Source organism: Bombina bombina, chromosome 12 (assembly GCF_027579735.1).
Source record: "Bombina bombina isolate aBomBom1 chromosome 12, aBomBom1.pri, whole genome shotgun sequence".
Taxonomy (NCBI): domain Eukaryota; kingdom Metazoa; phylum Chordata; class Amphibia; order Anura; family Bombinatoridae; genus Bombina; species Bombina bombina.
This window is the reverse complement of record NC_069510.1, coordinates 51352251-51370293: the sequence shown is the minus strand read 5'-3', so window position 1 is coordinate 51370293 and position 18043 is coordinate 51352251. Positions and strand designations below refer to the sequence as shown.

At 37.4% G+C, this 18043-nt stretch overlaps 1 protein-coding gene across 1 annotated transcript in view; it reads left to right on the top strand.

The window, feature by feature from the left end:
• The window catches only part of ABCA2 (ATP binding cassette subfamily A member 2), a 312411-nt gene that overhangs the window by 159522 nt on the left and 134846 nt on the right, over nucleotides 1-18043 (top strand). The window contains 2 exon segments of the mRNA XM_053695443.1: nucleotides 10203-10366; nucleotides 17326-17447. Coding sequence (XP_053551418.1) covers nucleotides 10203-10366; nucleotides 17326-17447 — 286 coding nt within the window.

The window sequence follows — 18043 nt, the reverse complement described above, 5'->3', positions numbered from 1 at the left end:
TATATGTATACACATATATAAAAGTGTATTAGAGCCCTTCAATGTTAATTGTTAAGTAGATGAAAACATGTAAAATCATATTTATGCAATATTCATATTTAATAAAGTGTTTGTGTATTTACTGTAAATATTTGACATATTTGGAATATGTTCCAAGTATTTCTAAATAGATATTCCTATATATATCTGTATTTATCTATACCTATATATATAAAAATATATATATATATACAAAGATAAAAGGACAGTACAATATGAGACACCAGACAAAACTTAACAAACAAATACAGGGGGAATTGGGAGCCCTTACAATCTAAATGGGTAGGAGGGTGAGAAACAGGAGGTGCGGACTGCAAAGGTGGGAATGATGTTAGTGTGGAGTTGGATGAGGGCAACTATTATAGGCAAGTGGAATTCATTAGTTATTGATTTGTTGATAGGCTTCCTGAACAAGAAGGTCTTTAGGGAGCGTTTATGTAACATTCTACTGCAGAAGATAGACTTCAAGTTTGTCAAGGGCTCCCCATGGTTAATCTAAACACTTGAATCAATGTTACTCATATTTCTGTATTATAAAATTGCCTTCTTGTCAGCATAAAATGAATGTAATTATAAAGTTGTTCAAATCTCTCTTTTTTTTTACCATATTTTAATGTCCTAGTTCAGGGACTATGTTTTGAGTGTTGATAGATAGGGGCTGGACAAGAACTATAGGTGAAGCTTTAGAATTGATTGGATATATTATATTTATGCAACAGTTTGATGCACTACAATGTGACTCACTGTGGCCAATTATCACTTGTGAATAAAGGAAGTAGGATGTGGTTCACGGGAAGTGCATGAAAACCACTGAAAACAGTTTAAAAAAGATTAAGGGGAAAGGAGAAATAAAATGTTCTTTTTCGTTAGTATTTGATTTGTAAATTAATGTGCTTTTTTATTATATGTTTAAGGCTTACAAAAGGGTTAAACACATAGTTAAAGGGACAGTATACACCTTAGTCATCTTAAAATCTTAGCTTAGCTTAAGCTGCAAATAGCCCCCCTGTACCCCTTTCTATAGCATGCAGCAGTAAGAGTAAAAAAAAGTCATTTTAAAATGAATATTGTTTCAAGCCACTTTGAAATTGCTGCCAAGCTCTGCCCACTGATGTCATCACGATCTGGGCTGCATTAAAGGCTTCACTAGTTCCAAAAGACTCACTAGTTGGTTTCAACAGACTGTCAATGCTATTAAGCAGGGAGCATAGATGCAGCCCAGATTGTGATGTCATCAGTGGGCGGAGCTTGGCAGCTATTTCAAAGTGGACAGAGACAATATTCATTTTAAAATATATTTTTTTTACTGTTGCATGATATAGAAAGGCACAATTCTATTTAGTCTTGGGAAAGACAGAATGGGAGTGACTTACGCATATCCATCAATCACTGTGCCAGTTACAGGGGTTAAACATACACTGAAAAAAGCCAATTTGTCTACAAATCAAATCAATTTACTTGTATGTTCCTTTTAAGTTGCATATTTCTTGACCTCCTGTCATTAGCATTGAGATTTTTACTGTGCTAGAGTTAGACATTTATGACACAAAGCAGGACTGCCTCCCCCTTCTCACATTCATCCAATCACAAGTCTTCTGTAGTGCTCTACGGCATTTAGGAATTCAAAGAAATAACTTCTGATTGGATGACTGTGTTATAAACCATGAGAGCGAATGCAAGATGGCTGTCTTGCAGTATAAAATAAGGCTGATGTTCAGTACATTAACTGTAGCTGAGCATATAAATTGCTTTCATTAGTTCAGTTTTGGACTAGCTAGTTTGCAATATACCTCATACCACAAATGTGACTATTTAAAAGAGCAGAAAATTGCCCTTTAAAGTATCCAATAAACAAGTATTGTAAATGAATAGTGAGTGTACAATTGTTCTGGCTTTTCTTGTGTTCTTCCTGTACAGTATTGAGCAGGTTGTTTTCTCTTATTTAGATTCAATATTTTGACCTTTCATATAACCTTTTTCTGACAAAACTTTATTGATTCTGACATTTTACAATTCTCTGAGTATTGCTATTATAGAATTTCTAGCCCTATGCAGTGAAGTTGCTGTTGGTTTCTGTGCACCTGTATTTATCACTACAGCACAAAAATAAATAATAGTAATAGTTAGCAGTCAGAAGATCAGCTCCTTTACCAGAACTAATCCTAAAATGTATACAATTGTATGTGCCACAAATATGTTTTCAAAGAAACACCCTCATTCTTTCTGTCAAATGCTTTTTACTGGGGGTATATCTAATGTTATTTAAAAAGTATTAAATGTATATTATTTAGTAACAATCTTATAAAGTAATACATGCACCACAACGTACTTTTAAAAACCTGGATAAACCCCTGAACGCATAAATAAATATCGGACTACATGTAAGAATTATATAAGTCCCAAATAGGTGTTTTAAAATTAAAGTCTTTGGAATTTTTAAAAAAGATATCCTGTAACGTCACCAGGAGCCCGATTATCTACTCTAAAGATAGTGCAGGGCAAATTCATAGCCCATAACATACCTAAGGGTTAAGGAGTGAGTGCCAAGTCTGCCTGTTCTGTTACATTGTCGCAATAGGGGTGGGGAGGAGTTTTACTTACCCTATATATGCAATGCACAGGGAATCCACTTCCTCTTTGCTGCTGTGGGTTCCTTGGAAGTATTCCCCTTCCCCTTACTATTGTTATAGTTTGTAAGGCGGCAATCATTTATCTGGGTTCCCATTTTGAGGTCAAGGCAGAAAGACGATTACTCAAACTACTTCTTTAAGTCAAAGGAAGGTAAATTGAGCTCCCATGTTTTCAACATGCTGAGTGACCTTGTTGACCCTGGACTTGCTGGTTTTGGGTTCTTCTTTTGCACCGTAGCCTGAGCGGGTGGTCAGGACCATAACTGCAGACTGTAAAGGAGGTTTGTTTGAGTGATGGTCATTGTGGCAGGGATGACGTCCCCAGGCTCACAGTTTGGGGGTGCTCTGACTGGTGTACGGTGGGCTGAGAACTCCCTATGTCATCATCTTGTGTTGCGCTGAGCTCCGCCTTTTGTCTGCAGCTTTGGGTCTTGTCCACTTCTTGATAGGGGTTCTATAAACTTAGGCCCTGATTGCCGCCAACTGTGTGATTATTATTAATTGCAGTTCCCTTGCTGGTTAATAAATACGACCCACGGGTCTTTCATCCACCTCTTGTGTTATGTGTTTATTTCTATGTTAAGTTATTGTTAGTTAGTAATTAATTAGTTAGTTATTAAGGCCTAGATTTGGAGTTTGGCGGTAGCCGTCAAAACCAGCGTTAGAGGCTCCTAACGCTGGTTTTGGCCGCCCGCTGGTATTTGGAGTCAGTGATTAAAGGGTCTAACGCTCACTTTTCAGCCGCGACTTTTCCATACCGCAGATCCCCCTACGCCATTTGCGTATCCTATCTTTTCAATGGGATCTTTCTAACGCCGGTATTTAGAGTCGTTTCTGAAGTGAGCGTTAGAGCTCTAACGACAAAACTCCAGCCGCCTGAAAATAGCAGGAGTTAAGAGCTTTCTGGCTAACGCCGGTTCATAAAGCTCTTAACTACTGTACTCTAAAGTACACTAACACCCATAAACTACCTATGTACCCCTAAACCGAGGTCCCCCCACATCGCCGCCACTCGATTAAAATTTTTAACCCCTAATCTGCCGACCGCCACCTACATTATACTTATGTACCCCTAATCTGCTGCCCCTAACCCCGCCGACCCCTATATTACATTTATTAACCCCTAACCTGCCCCCCACAACGTCGCCGCCAGCTACTTAAAATAATTAACCCCTAATCTTCCGACCGCAAAGCGCCGCCACCTACGTTATCCCTATGTACCCCTAATCTGCTGCCCCTAACACCACCGACCCCTATATTATATTTATTAACCCCTAATCTGCCCCCCTCAACGTCGCCGACACCTGCCTACACTTATTAACCCCTAATCTGCCGACCGGACCTGAGCGCTACTATAATAAAGTTATTAACCCCTAACCCGCCTCACTAACCCTATCATAAATAGTATTAACCCCTAATCTGCCCTCCCTAACATCGCCGACACCTAACTTCAATTATTAACCCCTAATCTGACGACCGGAGCTAACCGCTACTATAATAAATGGATTAACCCCTAAAGCTAAGTCTAACCCTAACACTAACACCCCCCTAACTTAAATATAATTTACATCTAACGAAATAAATTAACTCTTATTAAATAAATGATTCCTATTTAAAGCTAAATACTTACCTGTAAAATAAATCCTAATATAGCTACAATATAAATTATAATTATATTATAGCTATTTTAGGATTAATATTTATTTTACAGGCAACTTTGTAATTATTTTAACCAGGTACAATAGCTATTAAATAGTTAAGAACTATTTAATAGTTACCTAGTTAAAATAATAACAAATTTACCTGTAAAATAAATCCTAACCTAAGATATAATTAAACCTAACACTACCCTATCAATAAAATAATTAAATAAACTACCTACAATTACCTACAATTAAACCTAACACTACACTATCAATACATTAATTAAACACAATTCCTACAAATAAATACAATTAAATAAACTAGCTAAAGTACAAAAAATAAAAAAGAACTAAGTTACAAAAAATAAAAAAATATTTACAAACATAAGAAAAATATTAGAACAATTTTAAACTAATTACACCTACTCTAAGCCCCCTAATAAAATAACAAAGCCCCCCAAAATAAAAAATTCCCTACCCTATTCTAAATTAAAAAAGTTACAAGCTCTTTTACCTTACCAGCCCTGAACAGGGCCCTTTGCGGGGCATGCCCCAAGAATTTCAGCTCTTTTGCCTGTAAAAGAATAAATACAATACCCCCCCCCCAACATTACAACCCACCACCCACATACCCCTAATCTAACACAAACCCCCCTTAAATAAACCTAACACTAAGCCCCTGAAGATCTTCCTACCTTGTCTTCACCATCCAGGTTCACCGATCCGTCCTGAAGAGCTCCTCCGATGTCCTGATCCAAGCCCAAGCGGGGGGCTGAAGAGGTCCATGATCCGGTCAAAGTCTTCATCCAAGCGGGGCAGAAGAGGATCTTCCATCCGATTGAAGTCATCATCCAGGCGGCATCTTCTATGGTCTTCCATCCGGAGCGAAGCGGCAGGATCCTGAAGACCTCCAGCGCGGAACATCCATCCGGACCGACGACTGAACGACGAATGACTGTTCCTTTAAGGGACGTCATCCAAGATGGCGTCCCTCGAATTCCGATTGGCTGATAGGATTCTATCAGCCAATCGGAATTAAGGTAGGAATTTTCAGATTGGCTGATGGAATCAGCCAATCAGAATCAAGTTCAATCCGATTGGCTGATCCAATCAGCCAATCAGATTGAGCTCGCATTCTATTGGCTGTTCCGATCAGCCAATAGAATGCGAGCTCAATCTGATTGGCTGATTGGATCAGCCAATCGGATTGAACTAGATTCTGATTGGCTGATTCCATCAGCCAATCTGAAAATTCCTACCTTAATTCCGATTGGCTGATAGAATCCTATCAGCCAATCGGAATTCGAGGGACGCCATCTTGGATGACGTCCCTTAAAGGAACAGTCATTCGTCGTTCAGTCGTCGGTCCGGATGGATGTTCCGCGCTGGAGGTCTTCAGGATCCTGCCGCTTCACTCCGGATGGAAGACCATAGAAGATGCCGCCTGGATGATGACTTCAATCGGATGGAAGATCCTCTTCTGCCCCGCTTGGATGAAGACTTTGACCGGATCATGGACCTCTTCAGCCCCCCGCTTGGGCTTGGATCAGGACATCGGAGGAGCTCTTCAGGACGGATCGGTGAACCTGGATGGTGAAGACAAGGTAGGAAGATCTTCAGGGGCTTAGTGTTAGGTTTATTTAAGGGGGGTTTGTGTTAGATTAGGGGTATGTGGGTGGTGGGTTGTAATGTTGGGGGGGGGGGTATTGTATTTATTCTTTTACAGGCAAAAGATCTGAAATTCTTGGGGCATGCCCCGCAAAGGGCCCTGTTCAGGGCTGGTAAGGTAAAAGAGCTTGTAACTTTTTTAATTTAGAATAGGGTAGGGAATTTTTTATTTTGGGGGGCTTTGTTATTTTATTAGGGGGCTTAGAGTAGGTGTAATTAGTTTAAAATTGTTGTAATATTTTTCTAATGTTTGTAAATATTTTTTTATTTTTTGTAACTTAGTTCTTTTTTATTTTTTGTACTTTAGCTAGTTTATTTAATTGTATTTATTTGTAGGAATTGTGTTTAATTAATGTATTGATAGTGTAGTGTTAGGTTAATTGTAGGTAATTGTAGGTAGTTTATTTAATTATTTTATTGATAGGGTAGTGTTAGGTTTAATTATATCTTAGGTTAGGATTTATTTTACAGGTAAATTTGTTATTATTTTAACTAGGTAACTATTAAATAGTTCTTAACTATTTAATAGCTATTGTACCTGGTTAAAATAATTACAAAGTTGCCTGTAAAATAAATATTAATCCTAAAATAGCTATAATATAATTTTAATTTATATTGTAGCTATATTAGGGTTTATTTTACAGGTAAGTATTTAGCTTTAAATAGGAATCATTTATTTAATAAGAGTTAATTTATTTCGTTAGATGTAAATTATATTTAAGTTAGGGGGGTGTTAGTGTTAGGGTTAGACTTAGCTTTAGGGGTTAATACATTTATTAGAATAGCGGTGAGGTCCGCTCGGCAGATTAGGGGTTAATAATTGAAGGTAGGTGTCGGCGATGTTAGGGAGGGCAGATTAGGGGTTAATACTATTTATGATAGGGTTAGTGAGGCGGGTTAGGGGTTAATAACTTTATTATAGTAGCGCTCAGGTCCGGTTGGCAGATTAGGGGTTAATAAGTGTAGGCAGGTGTCGGCGACGTTGAGGGGGGCAGATTAGGGGTTAATAAATATAATATAGGGGTCGGCGATGTTAGGGCAGCAGATTAGGGGTACATAGGGATAACTTAGGTTGCGGCGGTTTACGGAGCGGCAGATTAGGGGTTAAAAAAAATATGCAGGGGTCAGCGATAGCGGGGGCGGCAGAATAGGGGTTAATAAGTGTAAGTTTAGGGGTGTTTAGACTCGGGGTACATGTTAGAGTGTTAGGTGCAGACGTAGGAAGTGTTTCCCCATAGGAAACAATGGGGCTGCGTTAGGAGCTGAACGCTGCTTTTTTGCAGGTGTTAGGTTTTTTTTCAGCTCAAACAGCCCCATTGTTTCCTATGGGAGAATCGTGCACGAGCACGTTTTTGAGGCTGGCCGCGTCCGTAAGCAACTCTGGTATAGAGAGTTGCATTTGCGGTAAAAATGCTCTACGCTCCTTTTTTGGAGCCTAACGCAGCATTTGTTTGAACTCTCGATACCAGAGTTAAATTTATGTTGCGGCCAGAAAAAAGCCTGCGGAGCGTTAACAGCCCTTTTACCGCCAAACTCCAAATCTAGGCCTTAGTTATTATGCAGAGTCAGCCACTCAGGATAATAGGGCATTTAACCCCTTACAGCTCTCTGGTCTTGCAAGATTATCTAAGACTTTTAGCTTTAGAGCTGTTTATCTTGCTAAGCAAGGGTCTGGATAGAAAGATTAAACTCTATGGGGTAGATTTATTAAACAGCGGATGCTGTTTTCTACGGGATGCTGAACCCTAAATTTTTTCTTTCGTGATTCAGACAGAGCATGCAATTTTAGGAAACTTTCTAATTTACTCCTATTATCAATTTGTCTTCGTTCTCTTGCTATCTTTATTTGAAAAAGAAGGCATCTAAGCTTTTTTTTTGGTTCAGACCTCTGGACAGCACTTTTCTATTGGTGGATGAATTTATCCACCAATCAGCAAGAACAACCCAGGTTGGTCACCAAAAATGGGCCGGCATCTAAACTTACATTCTTACATTTCAAATAAAGATACCAAGAGAATGAAGAAAATTTGATAATAGGAGTAAATTTGAAAGTTGCTTAAAACGTCATGCTCTATCTGAATCACAAAAGAAAAAACTTGGGTTCAGTGTCCCTTTAAGAAGCAGCGGTCGTAAGTTATGTGCTCCTTAACTTCTCGGCCACCTTGTTAGGTGGCGGACTGAAATCATCCCGATACGATATGATCGGGATGATTCACACTCCCTGCTAGCGGCTGATTGGCCACCGGTGAGCAGGGGGGGGGGCATTGCGCAAGCATTTTACTAGAAATTCTTGTGCAATGTTAAATGCAGACAGCGTATGCTGTTGGCATTTAGGAAGGTTGAGCGGACATGATTCGCTACAGCGAATCATGTCCGCTCAACCTTTGATAAATCTACCCCTATGTTACAATATAATGCTAATGTGATGTATTTCAATCCCAGTGAGTGTTTGATAATTTTGACTTGTGCATTCAGAGGTTTTTGATGCCTCTTAATGTGGAAGAAGGCAGCTGCTCGCGGCATTCAGCTCTTTTCGAGGGGCGGATTTATTCTTCTAAAAGTGCAACACACTAAGATCTGTACAAATCCACATCTCAGTGTGTTTCACATTCATAAGAATAAATCTGGCTCTAAAAAGAGCTGAGCGCTGTGCCTACTTCCTCAATTTGCGTAAATCTGAAACCTCCGACTGCACAAGTCTAATTTTTACATCCTAGGAGAGATTTTTACAGAAGAGAAAACTCTCTTTAGTTCATATTTACAGTCACCATCAAAAACAGAACACTCTCACTCACATCTGAAATTATTCTCACTTCAGAAATTCTCTATGACCACAAAGACATCCAAAAAATACAAGTTTGTGCTGTTTCTCAAGCGTAGATCCTCTTCTCAAGCTCTGCAGCTCCATGTCAGAGTTCACGGTCTCCTGTAATTATGCTTGGGTCGGATACGGAGACATTTTTGGATCTCACAGTAAAGCAACACATTTGGGCTCAAACCCAAGCTTTTCAAGTCCCATGTAGGGATGGGCGAATGTGTTTATATTAGAATTTGAATGTTAGAACAAATGTTATTGTAGAAATTGTTGATAAGAACGAATATTCTTAAAAATTCTATTATCAAATGTTATTTACAGTTTTCGAATATTACATATATAAAACATAGTATTAGAATAGAAATACTATTTTTTCTTTTTCAAATTTGAATCTTACATTCGATTCCAAAGTCACATTTGAATTCGAATATTACATTTCAAAATTGAATGAATACATAGATAAACATTCTATTATTCGAACGAATATTTTCAAATTTTATTGAAAAATTCGAAAACGAAAATTCAAAAATAGAATGTTATAAACATTCGAAATTCGAACGAATGAATGTATCAAAATTAATTTTAAATTTTTAGAAACATTCGCCCATCCCTAGTCCAATGCATATTGTATTTATTTACAAGAGTCAATTGCGCTCTTAAAGTGACATTAAACACAAATAAGTGCTAGATAGACTAATGCATCCAAAGAAAAGTTTATTCTGAGAATAAAAGGTAGATGTGTTTTTTTTAAAGTTTCATTAGCTGTTTAAATATTGACAAAATAAGTGTAAAGTTTTAAATTTATGCTGACGGCATTTATCGATGTTGGGCGGGCATGATACGCTACAGCGGATCATGTCCGCCCGACACTTGATAAATCGGCCCCTTAGTGTCTATAAAAGACTGGGAGCTGCCATGTTGTATCTTAGGTTACCTTCTTCTGCTGTGGCCAATTAGGGACAGTTATAAATAGGTCACTACAGTGTGCAGCCAATGGCTGTGTGGAATATAACAGTGTTCTGCATTTACATTAATAACAGGAACTGAAAAGCTCACAATTTCAGAATGGAATTACAGGAAAAGGAGACAAAATAAATAATTAAAGTATATTGCAGAGTTTTTTTATTTAATCAGTTAATCATTGTATATTATTCTCAAAGTGTTTAATGTCCCTTTTAATTACACCATTGTAGTGTTATCTGATGCAAGAATCACCTGTACCCTTGCTTGCTTTATATTTTGCCTTGAGGCCAGAATTTTTCACCTCCCAAATTTATGGAATAGTCCTAACCACCCCGATCCTATTTAGTACTCACCAATGACTTGAGAGGTAGTTGTTGCAGTATAAGGAGCTCAAGTGTTTTGTTACCCTTGTTGTTATATAACAAGCTGATCTCTTTTGTACAGAGTGACCCAGTTATTGGAGAGGATTAACGAGGTGGTGGAGGAGAGTAACCTGTTTGATCCAGACAGACCTGGGTTGGAAGAAGAGTTGGAGTCATTAAAACATCATCTGGAGTCGCTTAGCAGTGACCCAAGTTCTTTGGAGAACCATTTCCATAGTCAACAAGGTAAGGAAAATGTGTCAGCTTCAACTTAGATTTAGGGTTTGACATTAAATCTGTTTGCATAAGATATGCTTAAATATCTAAAATATGTTGAAGTCAGTTAACTGATAGACAACTTGAAGAGTCTCATATCAGCCTATACTTCAACATGTTTAAGTTATTATATTATAAGAAGTATATTATTGTTAAATGAACCCAAGTAGCCACTGGATGGCTTATTTATCATACCTCTTTTACTATTGTTGATTTTCAACTCTTTGACACTTCTAGTAGCACACTGTTACCCCCCTTTTGAGATCTTCTTATGGGAATTACATGTGTTCACTTTAACTCAGTTTTGTTTATGTTACTGTTTTCTTACTTTTTTTCAATTGTATTGTTTTTTATTATTTGTTTGATATATGATGACACAAGAATTGAAACTAATCAATTGAATAGGGGAGGTCAGGAAGGTAGATCAGGGCTAGAAATAAAGCTAATATGGGAGGGACCAGAAAGAAAGACAGCACCAAGTAACTCAAACGATGACTCCAAACATTAAACTAATCTTCCATAATATACGCGGTCTAAATTCTGATCTTAAACGCAAAACTGCCCTCACACAATATTCAAAGCTTAAGGTTAACCTAATATTCCTCCAAGAAACACATTTTACCCAAAACTCAATTCCCAAGAGCTGGACTACGCAATTCCCTTACCATTATCACTCTACCACAGATAGGAAGAAAAGAGGAGTTTCTATACTAGTACACAGATCGCTCGACTTTACCCTAGAAGAGGTGATTAAAGATTCTGAGGGTAGATATTTGATAGTTAGGGGTAGACTTCAGGGAATAGATATAACATTATGTAATGTGTATGCCCCAAACGAAAAGCAAGACTCATTCTTTAGAACAGTATCACAATTATTAACTAGATGGTCGCAATCTAGAATTTTCTTAGGGGGGACTTTAATATCACTATGACCTCTTATATGGCAATAGGATCCACAAAACTAACGCATAAGCAACAAAGACATAATACAGTGATAAAGTCCATTAGAGAATCACTCCACTTCCACAACATTTTAGACTCTTTGGACACACTATATGGTAAAACCACAGACTATACATTCTATTCCCATGCCCACAAATCATTTTCAAAATTGGACTACATATCTTTGAGCCAGGTCCTTATCCCCGAATTAACATCCTCCTCAATACACATGTGTATGGTCTGACCACTCTATAGTACAGATCAAAGTGGCAAACTTACATGGAAGCAACACACCAAGATCTTGGATATTCGACCCTAGCACTCTTAAAAATCCAAAGACAGGAGACTTTGTCTTTGAGGCTATGTTGGGATATTGGAAAATAAATGAAGGTACCACTAAGAATCCTTTACTAACATGGGCAGCCCACAAACCATATGTTAGGGGACTTCTCATTAGAGAAAAATCTATACACCTAAAACTATATCGAGCCAAGTCAGACACACTCCCGAAAGACATTGACAATCTAACGAGACAACATCAACAGACCCCCTCACAAGCTACTATTAAATTACTACAACACAAAAGGCAGGAACTAGCAAAACTACTAAATGAAGATTCCATTAGGGCAGCCCAAAGACTTAGAGTTCAATACTTTGTTTTTTTCCAACAAGCCTGATTGATACCTAGCTCATTAACTCAAAGAAAGAATCCGTTCCTTTTGTAACTACATCATGCAAGGGCAGGGGGTGCCCCCTGAGATTTTACAAGCCAAGATAGTAGTAATTCCCTAAGAAGGGAAAAATCCTAATCTCTGCCAAAGCTATCGACCAATCTCCCTGATTAATCAGGATATAAAAATATTTACTAAGATCATGGCTAAACGATTTAACCGATATCTCCCCTCTCTGGTTTTTCCGGACCAGGTAGGATTCATAGCTAATCGTGTAGCCCCTGACAATGTAAGGCAAATGATCTCCCTGATCCTATCTTTGGATGCGGAGAAGGCGTTCAGCAGAGTAGACTGGAGATATATGTTAGAAATTCTTACACAGATGGGATTTCAGGGACAGCTCATACAGGCGATCTAGGGAATATACTCGTGTCCGACAGCCACTATTAGAGCAGCAGGATATCAATCGAGACCTTTTACCATCCTGCAGGTGCCCCCTGTCTTCTCTTTTATTTGCCCTTTGTATTGAACCCCTAGCTGCTTTCATTAGATACTCCCCAGACATACATGGAGTACAGTTAAATCAGAACGCATACAAATGAACTCTCTTCGTGGACAATGTCCTACTAACACTGACAAAACTGTTAATCTCCCTTCCCAACCTATATAAGGCCCTAAGATAATTTTCCGATATATCGGGTTATAAAATCAACCCTGACAAGTGTGAAGCCCTACCGTTCGCCCTACCGCAGCACACTAAAAAATTGATAGAAACTGACTTTGATTTTGTTTGGGTAAAAGACTCAATCAAATACCTAAGGGTTAAACTGTCACATATATACAATGATGTATACAAACTAAACTATATTCCCCTATATAAAACAATCGGAAGAGACCTAGGCAAGTGGAGGGGCTTCAATTTTTCTTGGTATGGTCGCCTATCTGCCATTAAGATGAATATCCTTCCTAGACTATTCTATCTCTTTAGAGTTTTACCCAATTAAATACCTCTCTCAGATCTCGATAAACTACAGAAAGATTTAACCAGCTATCTGAGAGGAAATAAACAAACTAGAATATATTCTTGATTACTACAAATGCACAGACAACTGGGTGGAGTCAGAATGCCAAACCTCAGAGAATACTACCAAGCAGCTAGATTGGCGCTATGCGCCCTCTTAAGCAAAAATCCTAAAGACATTACTTGGACTGAAATAGAAGCTGACATTGGCGGTTATGATAGTCTAATTGATATACTCTGGCATACAACATCAATGACACACACTAAAACCCATAAATCCCCCATAACGCTAGATACTATTCAAATCTTGTCTACTCTGACCAAATCCTTAAAATTACTCCCCCCTAACTCTAGAGTTAGAGTAATTAAAACCCTTCCCCATCAGAATTCCATACACAATTAGGCAAATAGGAAAACAAAGGGTTATACAGAGTAGTTGATGTTCTAGACAGAGGGAAAATCTATACATTAACATAGATCCAAGACAGAATTTCTCCCATCAAGTTACAGTGGTTTCAGTATCTCCAAATTGCCTCAGTAATTTCCAAACACTACCCCCACCCCAATGCCCAACAACTTACCACACTAGAAACCATAGGCGGCTCTGAAGACGGGAATAAACAGATCATCTCTAAGATTTACCTAGCTATACAAAAGATATGACTCCAAATCACCTTTATTGTAAAAATAGGAACAAGACATTGGAAAGGTGTACACGAAAGACGAGTGGGATCACATTTTTCTATTGTCCAGTAAAGGACTAATTAGCGCAGACTTTAGGGAAAACTGTATTAAAAAAACACATTCAGATGGTATCTAACCCCCTTAAAAACTGCACACTTCTCAACTCAAAACAGGAATTCTTATAGAGGCTGCACAACACTAGGTACTTATGCCCATATGTGGTGGGAATGCCCCAAAATACAATATATCTGGACCAGACTCTCCACCCTGATTAGCACAATTCTTTCAGAACTTTTATAAGAATTCTATGCACAGCCACCAGGATAGCTATAGCTAGACATTGGAAGATGGATGCCCCTTTATGGGATGAAGTTTAACTAAGATTAAAAATACATAACCCATGTCAGAACAAGTTTCTTGGACTCAAGGCACCAATGTTAAATTTCTCAACACATGGTTCTATTGGATCCTGAAAGAAAGGGTAATAGACACAATTTAAGAAAAGTATTCCTAACTAGGACAGAGCTTCCAAAAGAAGGAAAAAGCTAGTCCCCAGCTGACCATTTACACCGCCAGAAGCTAGTTAATTACAGCCAGTTCGTTCTGAACTCTCCCTGATTCATAATAAATATACACATCTCTAAGATTACAATAGAGATTAACACTAAGACTTAAATTATTTATGTTATCAAGTTTATTATTTATGTTTTATTTATAGTTCTTTCACCACATACTTTATCAGATTGTTAAAAAGTTATATTTTTATTACAACAACAAACCGAACCTGGAACCAGTAGGTCCTACGAAACTGAGGAAGTAATAACACCTTACTTTAAGGTCAATATTGACTCACTTAAAGGAATACTGAACCCACATTTTTTTTTCATGATTCAGATAGAGCATGCAATTTTAAGCAACTTTCTAATTTACTCCTATTATCATTTGTTTTTGGTTCTCTTGCTATCTTTATTTGAAAAAATAAGTCCAGACCCCTGGACAGCACTTGTTTATTGGTGGATGAATGTATCCACCAATCAGTAAGAACAACCCAGGTTGTTCACCAAAAATGGGCCGGCATCTAAACTTACATTCTTGCTTTTCAAATAAAGATACCAAGAGAATGAAGAACATTTGCTAATAGGAGTAAACTAGAAAGTTGCTTAAAATTGCATGCTCTATCTGAATCACGAAAGAAAAAAATTGGGTTCAGTGTCCCTTTAACAAACTTTTTCTAAGGCTCCCTTTTAATTTCTCTTAATTGAGAACCTACATCCTAAACCAGGACGTTAAAACATCTACTTGAGGCAAATGGTTCTAAGACGATATAGATAATGTATAACATGTTGTTGTTTGATATTCTGTGTGTTTGCTACAAAAATAAAAATATATTTTAACTAAAAAAGTAAGAAAAACTAATTTTACTTCTGCTATCAAATTTGCTTCATTCTTTTTAGTTTTTATTCTTGAAGAGTAAACCTATGTAGGTTCATAAGAGCCAATAAGCATTCTTTGTAATGCTTGTAGCAATGTTGTACATTTTTGCAAAGATTGCTGCCATAGACTACTAAAGACATGTGCCAGCTTCGGAGCCTACCTAGGTTTACTCTTCAAAAAGGATACCAAGAGAATGAAGCAAACTTTATTATTTGAATTGTTTAAATTGTATTCTCTGAATCACAAAAGACAATTTTTGGGTTTCATTTCCCTTTAAAAATGGTTCTAATGGTTCTTATTGGAACAAATCTTTACACACGTGACAACATATTTTATTTTTCCAACACAGGAAAATACATATTTCAGAAAGCAAAAACTGAAAACTATTTTACCTAGCTCTTAAAGTTGCAACAAATGAAAACTAACTGTACCACCTGTTAAAGGGACAGTCTACTCCAGAATTGTTATTGTTTAAAAATATAGATAATCCTTTTATTACCCTTTATTCCCCAATTTTGCATAACCAATACAGTTATATTAATTTACTTTTTACCTTTGTGATTACCTTATATCTAAGCCTATGCAGACTGCCCCCTTATTTCAGTCCTTTTGACAGACTTGCATTTTAGCCAATCAGTACTCACTCATAAATAACTCCACATTATCTATTATCTATATGGCACACACAGCGCTGTTTAGCTGTGGGAAAACTGTCAAAGTGCACTGAGAAAAGAGGCGGCCTTCGAGGGCTTAGAAATTAGCATATGAGCCTACCTAGGTTTAGCTTTCAACAAAGAATACCAAGAGAACAAAGCAAATTTGATGATAAAAGTAAATCAGAAAGTTGTTTAAAATGGCATGCCCTATCTGAATCATGAATGTTTAATTTTGACTAGACTGTCCCTTTAAGCAGTTTTTGGTAAGCAAACATTAACTTTATCATATAGCTGATAGTTGTTTTTGTCTAGATAGAGTTAAAATATATCCATCTTTATAAAAGTGTCTCCTTGGATTTTTAGTATTTTGGAATGTCCGCTTTTAAAATGCTTTAAGGGCCAATTTGTTAGAGCATGTCATTTTATCACTATTGACCCTGCAGATCTATGTGTTTAACACAAACAAACTGTGGCAGAGCCAATCGGCAGTACTAGTTGCACAGCTGGGCCATGTGACTAGCCTTTCCTACTCAAAACCAGCAGTCCTCTGCAGTTGCTGAGCAGTACTTTGCCTGTTTGTTTAACCTCTTTGCAGTTGTTAAACACATAGATTTGCAGGGTCAATATTTATAAGATAATATGCTTTCATGAATGAGAGCATTTCATTTTTTCATTATTATATCCCTTTAAGTGAGACGTGCCATTTATAGTCAATAATTCACATCATGTTTCTTCATAATGGAGAAAGTAGTGTTAAAGGGACACATTATCCTTTTTTGAAGGAGAACTAATGCTTCTGGGAGCTAGATGAACACATTAGCTGAGCCAATCACAAGAGGCATATATGTGGAGCCACCAATCAACAGCTAGCTCTGAGTAGTGCACTTATGCTTCTGAGCCTACCTATGCTTTTCAACAAAGGATACTAATAGAGCAAAGCAAATTCAAAAATATAAGTCAATTGGAAATTTGTTCAAAATTGTATGCTCTATCTGAATCATGAAAGAAAATATTTGTGTTTCATGTCCCTTTAAGAATATGTTGGCTAATACTTCTTATTGACATCAATTAAAGGGATGGTCTAGTCAAAATTAAAAATTTTCATGATTCAGATAGAGCAGACCATTTTAAGTAACTTTCTAATTTACTCACTACTACTATTATTATTTTTTCTTCGTTCTCTTGGTATCTTTATTTGAAAAGCAATAATATAAGCTTAGGAGCCGGCCCATTTTTTATTCAGCCTGGGTAGCGCTTGCTGATTGCTGTCTAAATGTAGCTATTCAATCAGCAAGTGCTACCCAGGTGCTGAACCAAAAATGGGCCCGCTCCTAAGCTTACATTTTTGCTTTTTCAGATAAAGATTCCAAGAGAATGAAGAAAATTTGATAATAGGAGTAAATGAGAAAGTTGCTTAAAATTGCATGCTCTATATGAATCATGAAAGTTTAATTTTGACTAGATTATTCCTTTAAGGAGGTTGCTGTGAAGTCAATTAGCCTTTTCTTCTTCCTTATTCAGATTTCACACTCGACTCTGTTGTAAAAGACAAGACAGGTTTCCGGGAATTTCTCAGCAACAACCTTTCTCTGCCAAGTGACATTGTTGATATGTTGGCAGGATCGAATATCAACCTTAAAGAGGTGAGTACAGTGCTGATTGGCTACTACAGGGGAACTAAAAATGTGTGTTTTGGGGAATTCTGGTGTTAGACAAACAAGGGAGCCATAGTTCAAAAGAGTCACCTGGAGCGGAGAACAGCAGCAGGTAGAGGATACCCTGTAACCTTCCCTAAATCGGGCCCCGTGTCACTGGACGTATTATTTGTGTTGCAGTAAATTTATATGTGGCCCTTGGGGTCCTAAAATATTGATCTGCAGTTCCCATATGATAGGATTTGGCCATCATTGGTCTGGAACACGACATGTACGTGACTAAAACCTCTGTCGTGTACTTACCAGATCACAATTTTTGCATTTTTTTAACGTTAAAAGTTAAAGTGATGGTAAATTTCAGACTATAAGAATGCTGCAATGAAACCTATATTAGTTTGCAAGTAAAACCAACAATTTTTTTTTTTAAAGTGTGTATATATATATTTTATAATAAAAGATTTATAATCCTAATTGATATAGTCTGTTCCTCTGCCCCCTTCATTTCCTCTTTTGGCTGGGCTGTGATGTATAGAGCAGTCAAATCCACTCTTTACATAGGTAGGGCTTTAAAGGGGCTGGACTTC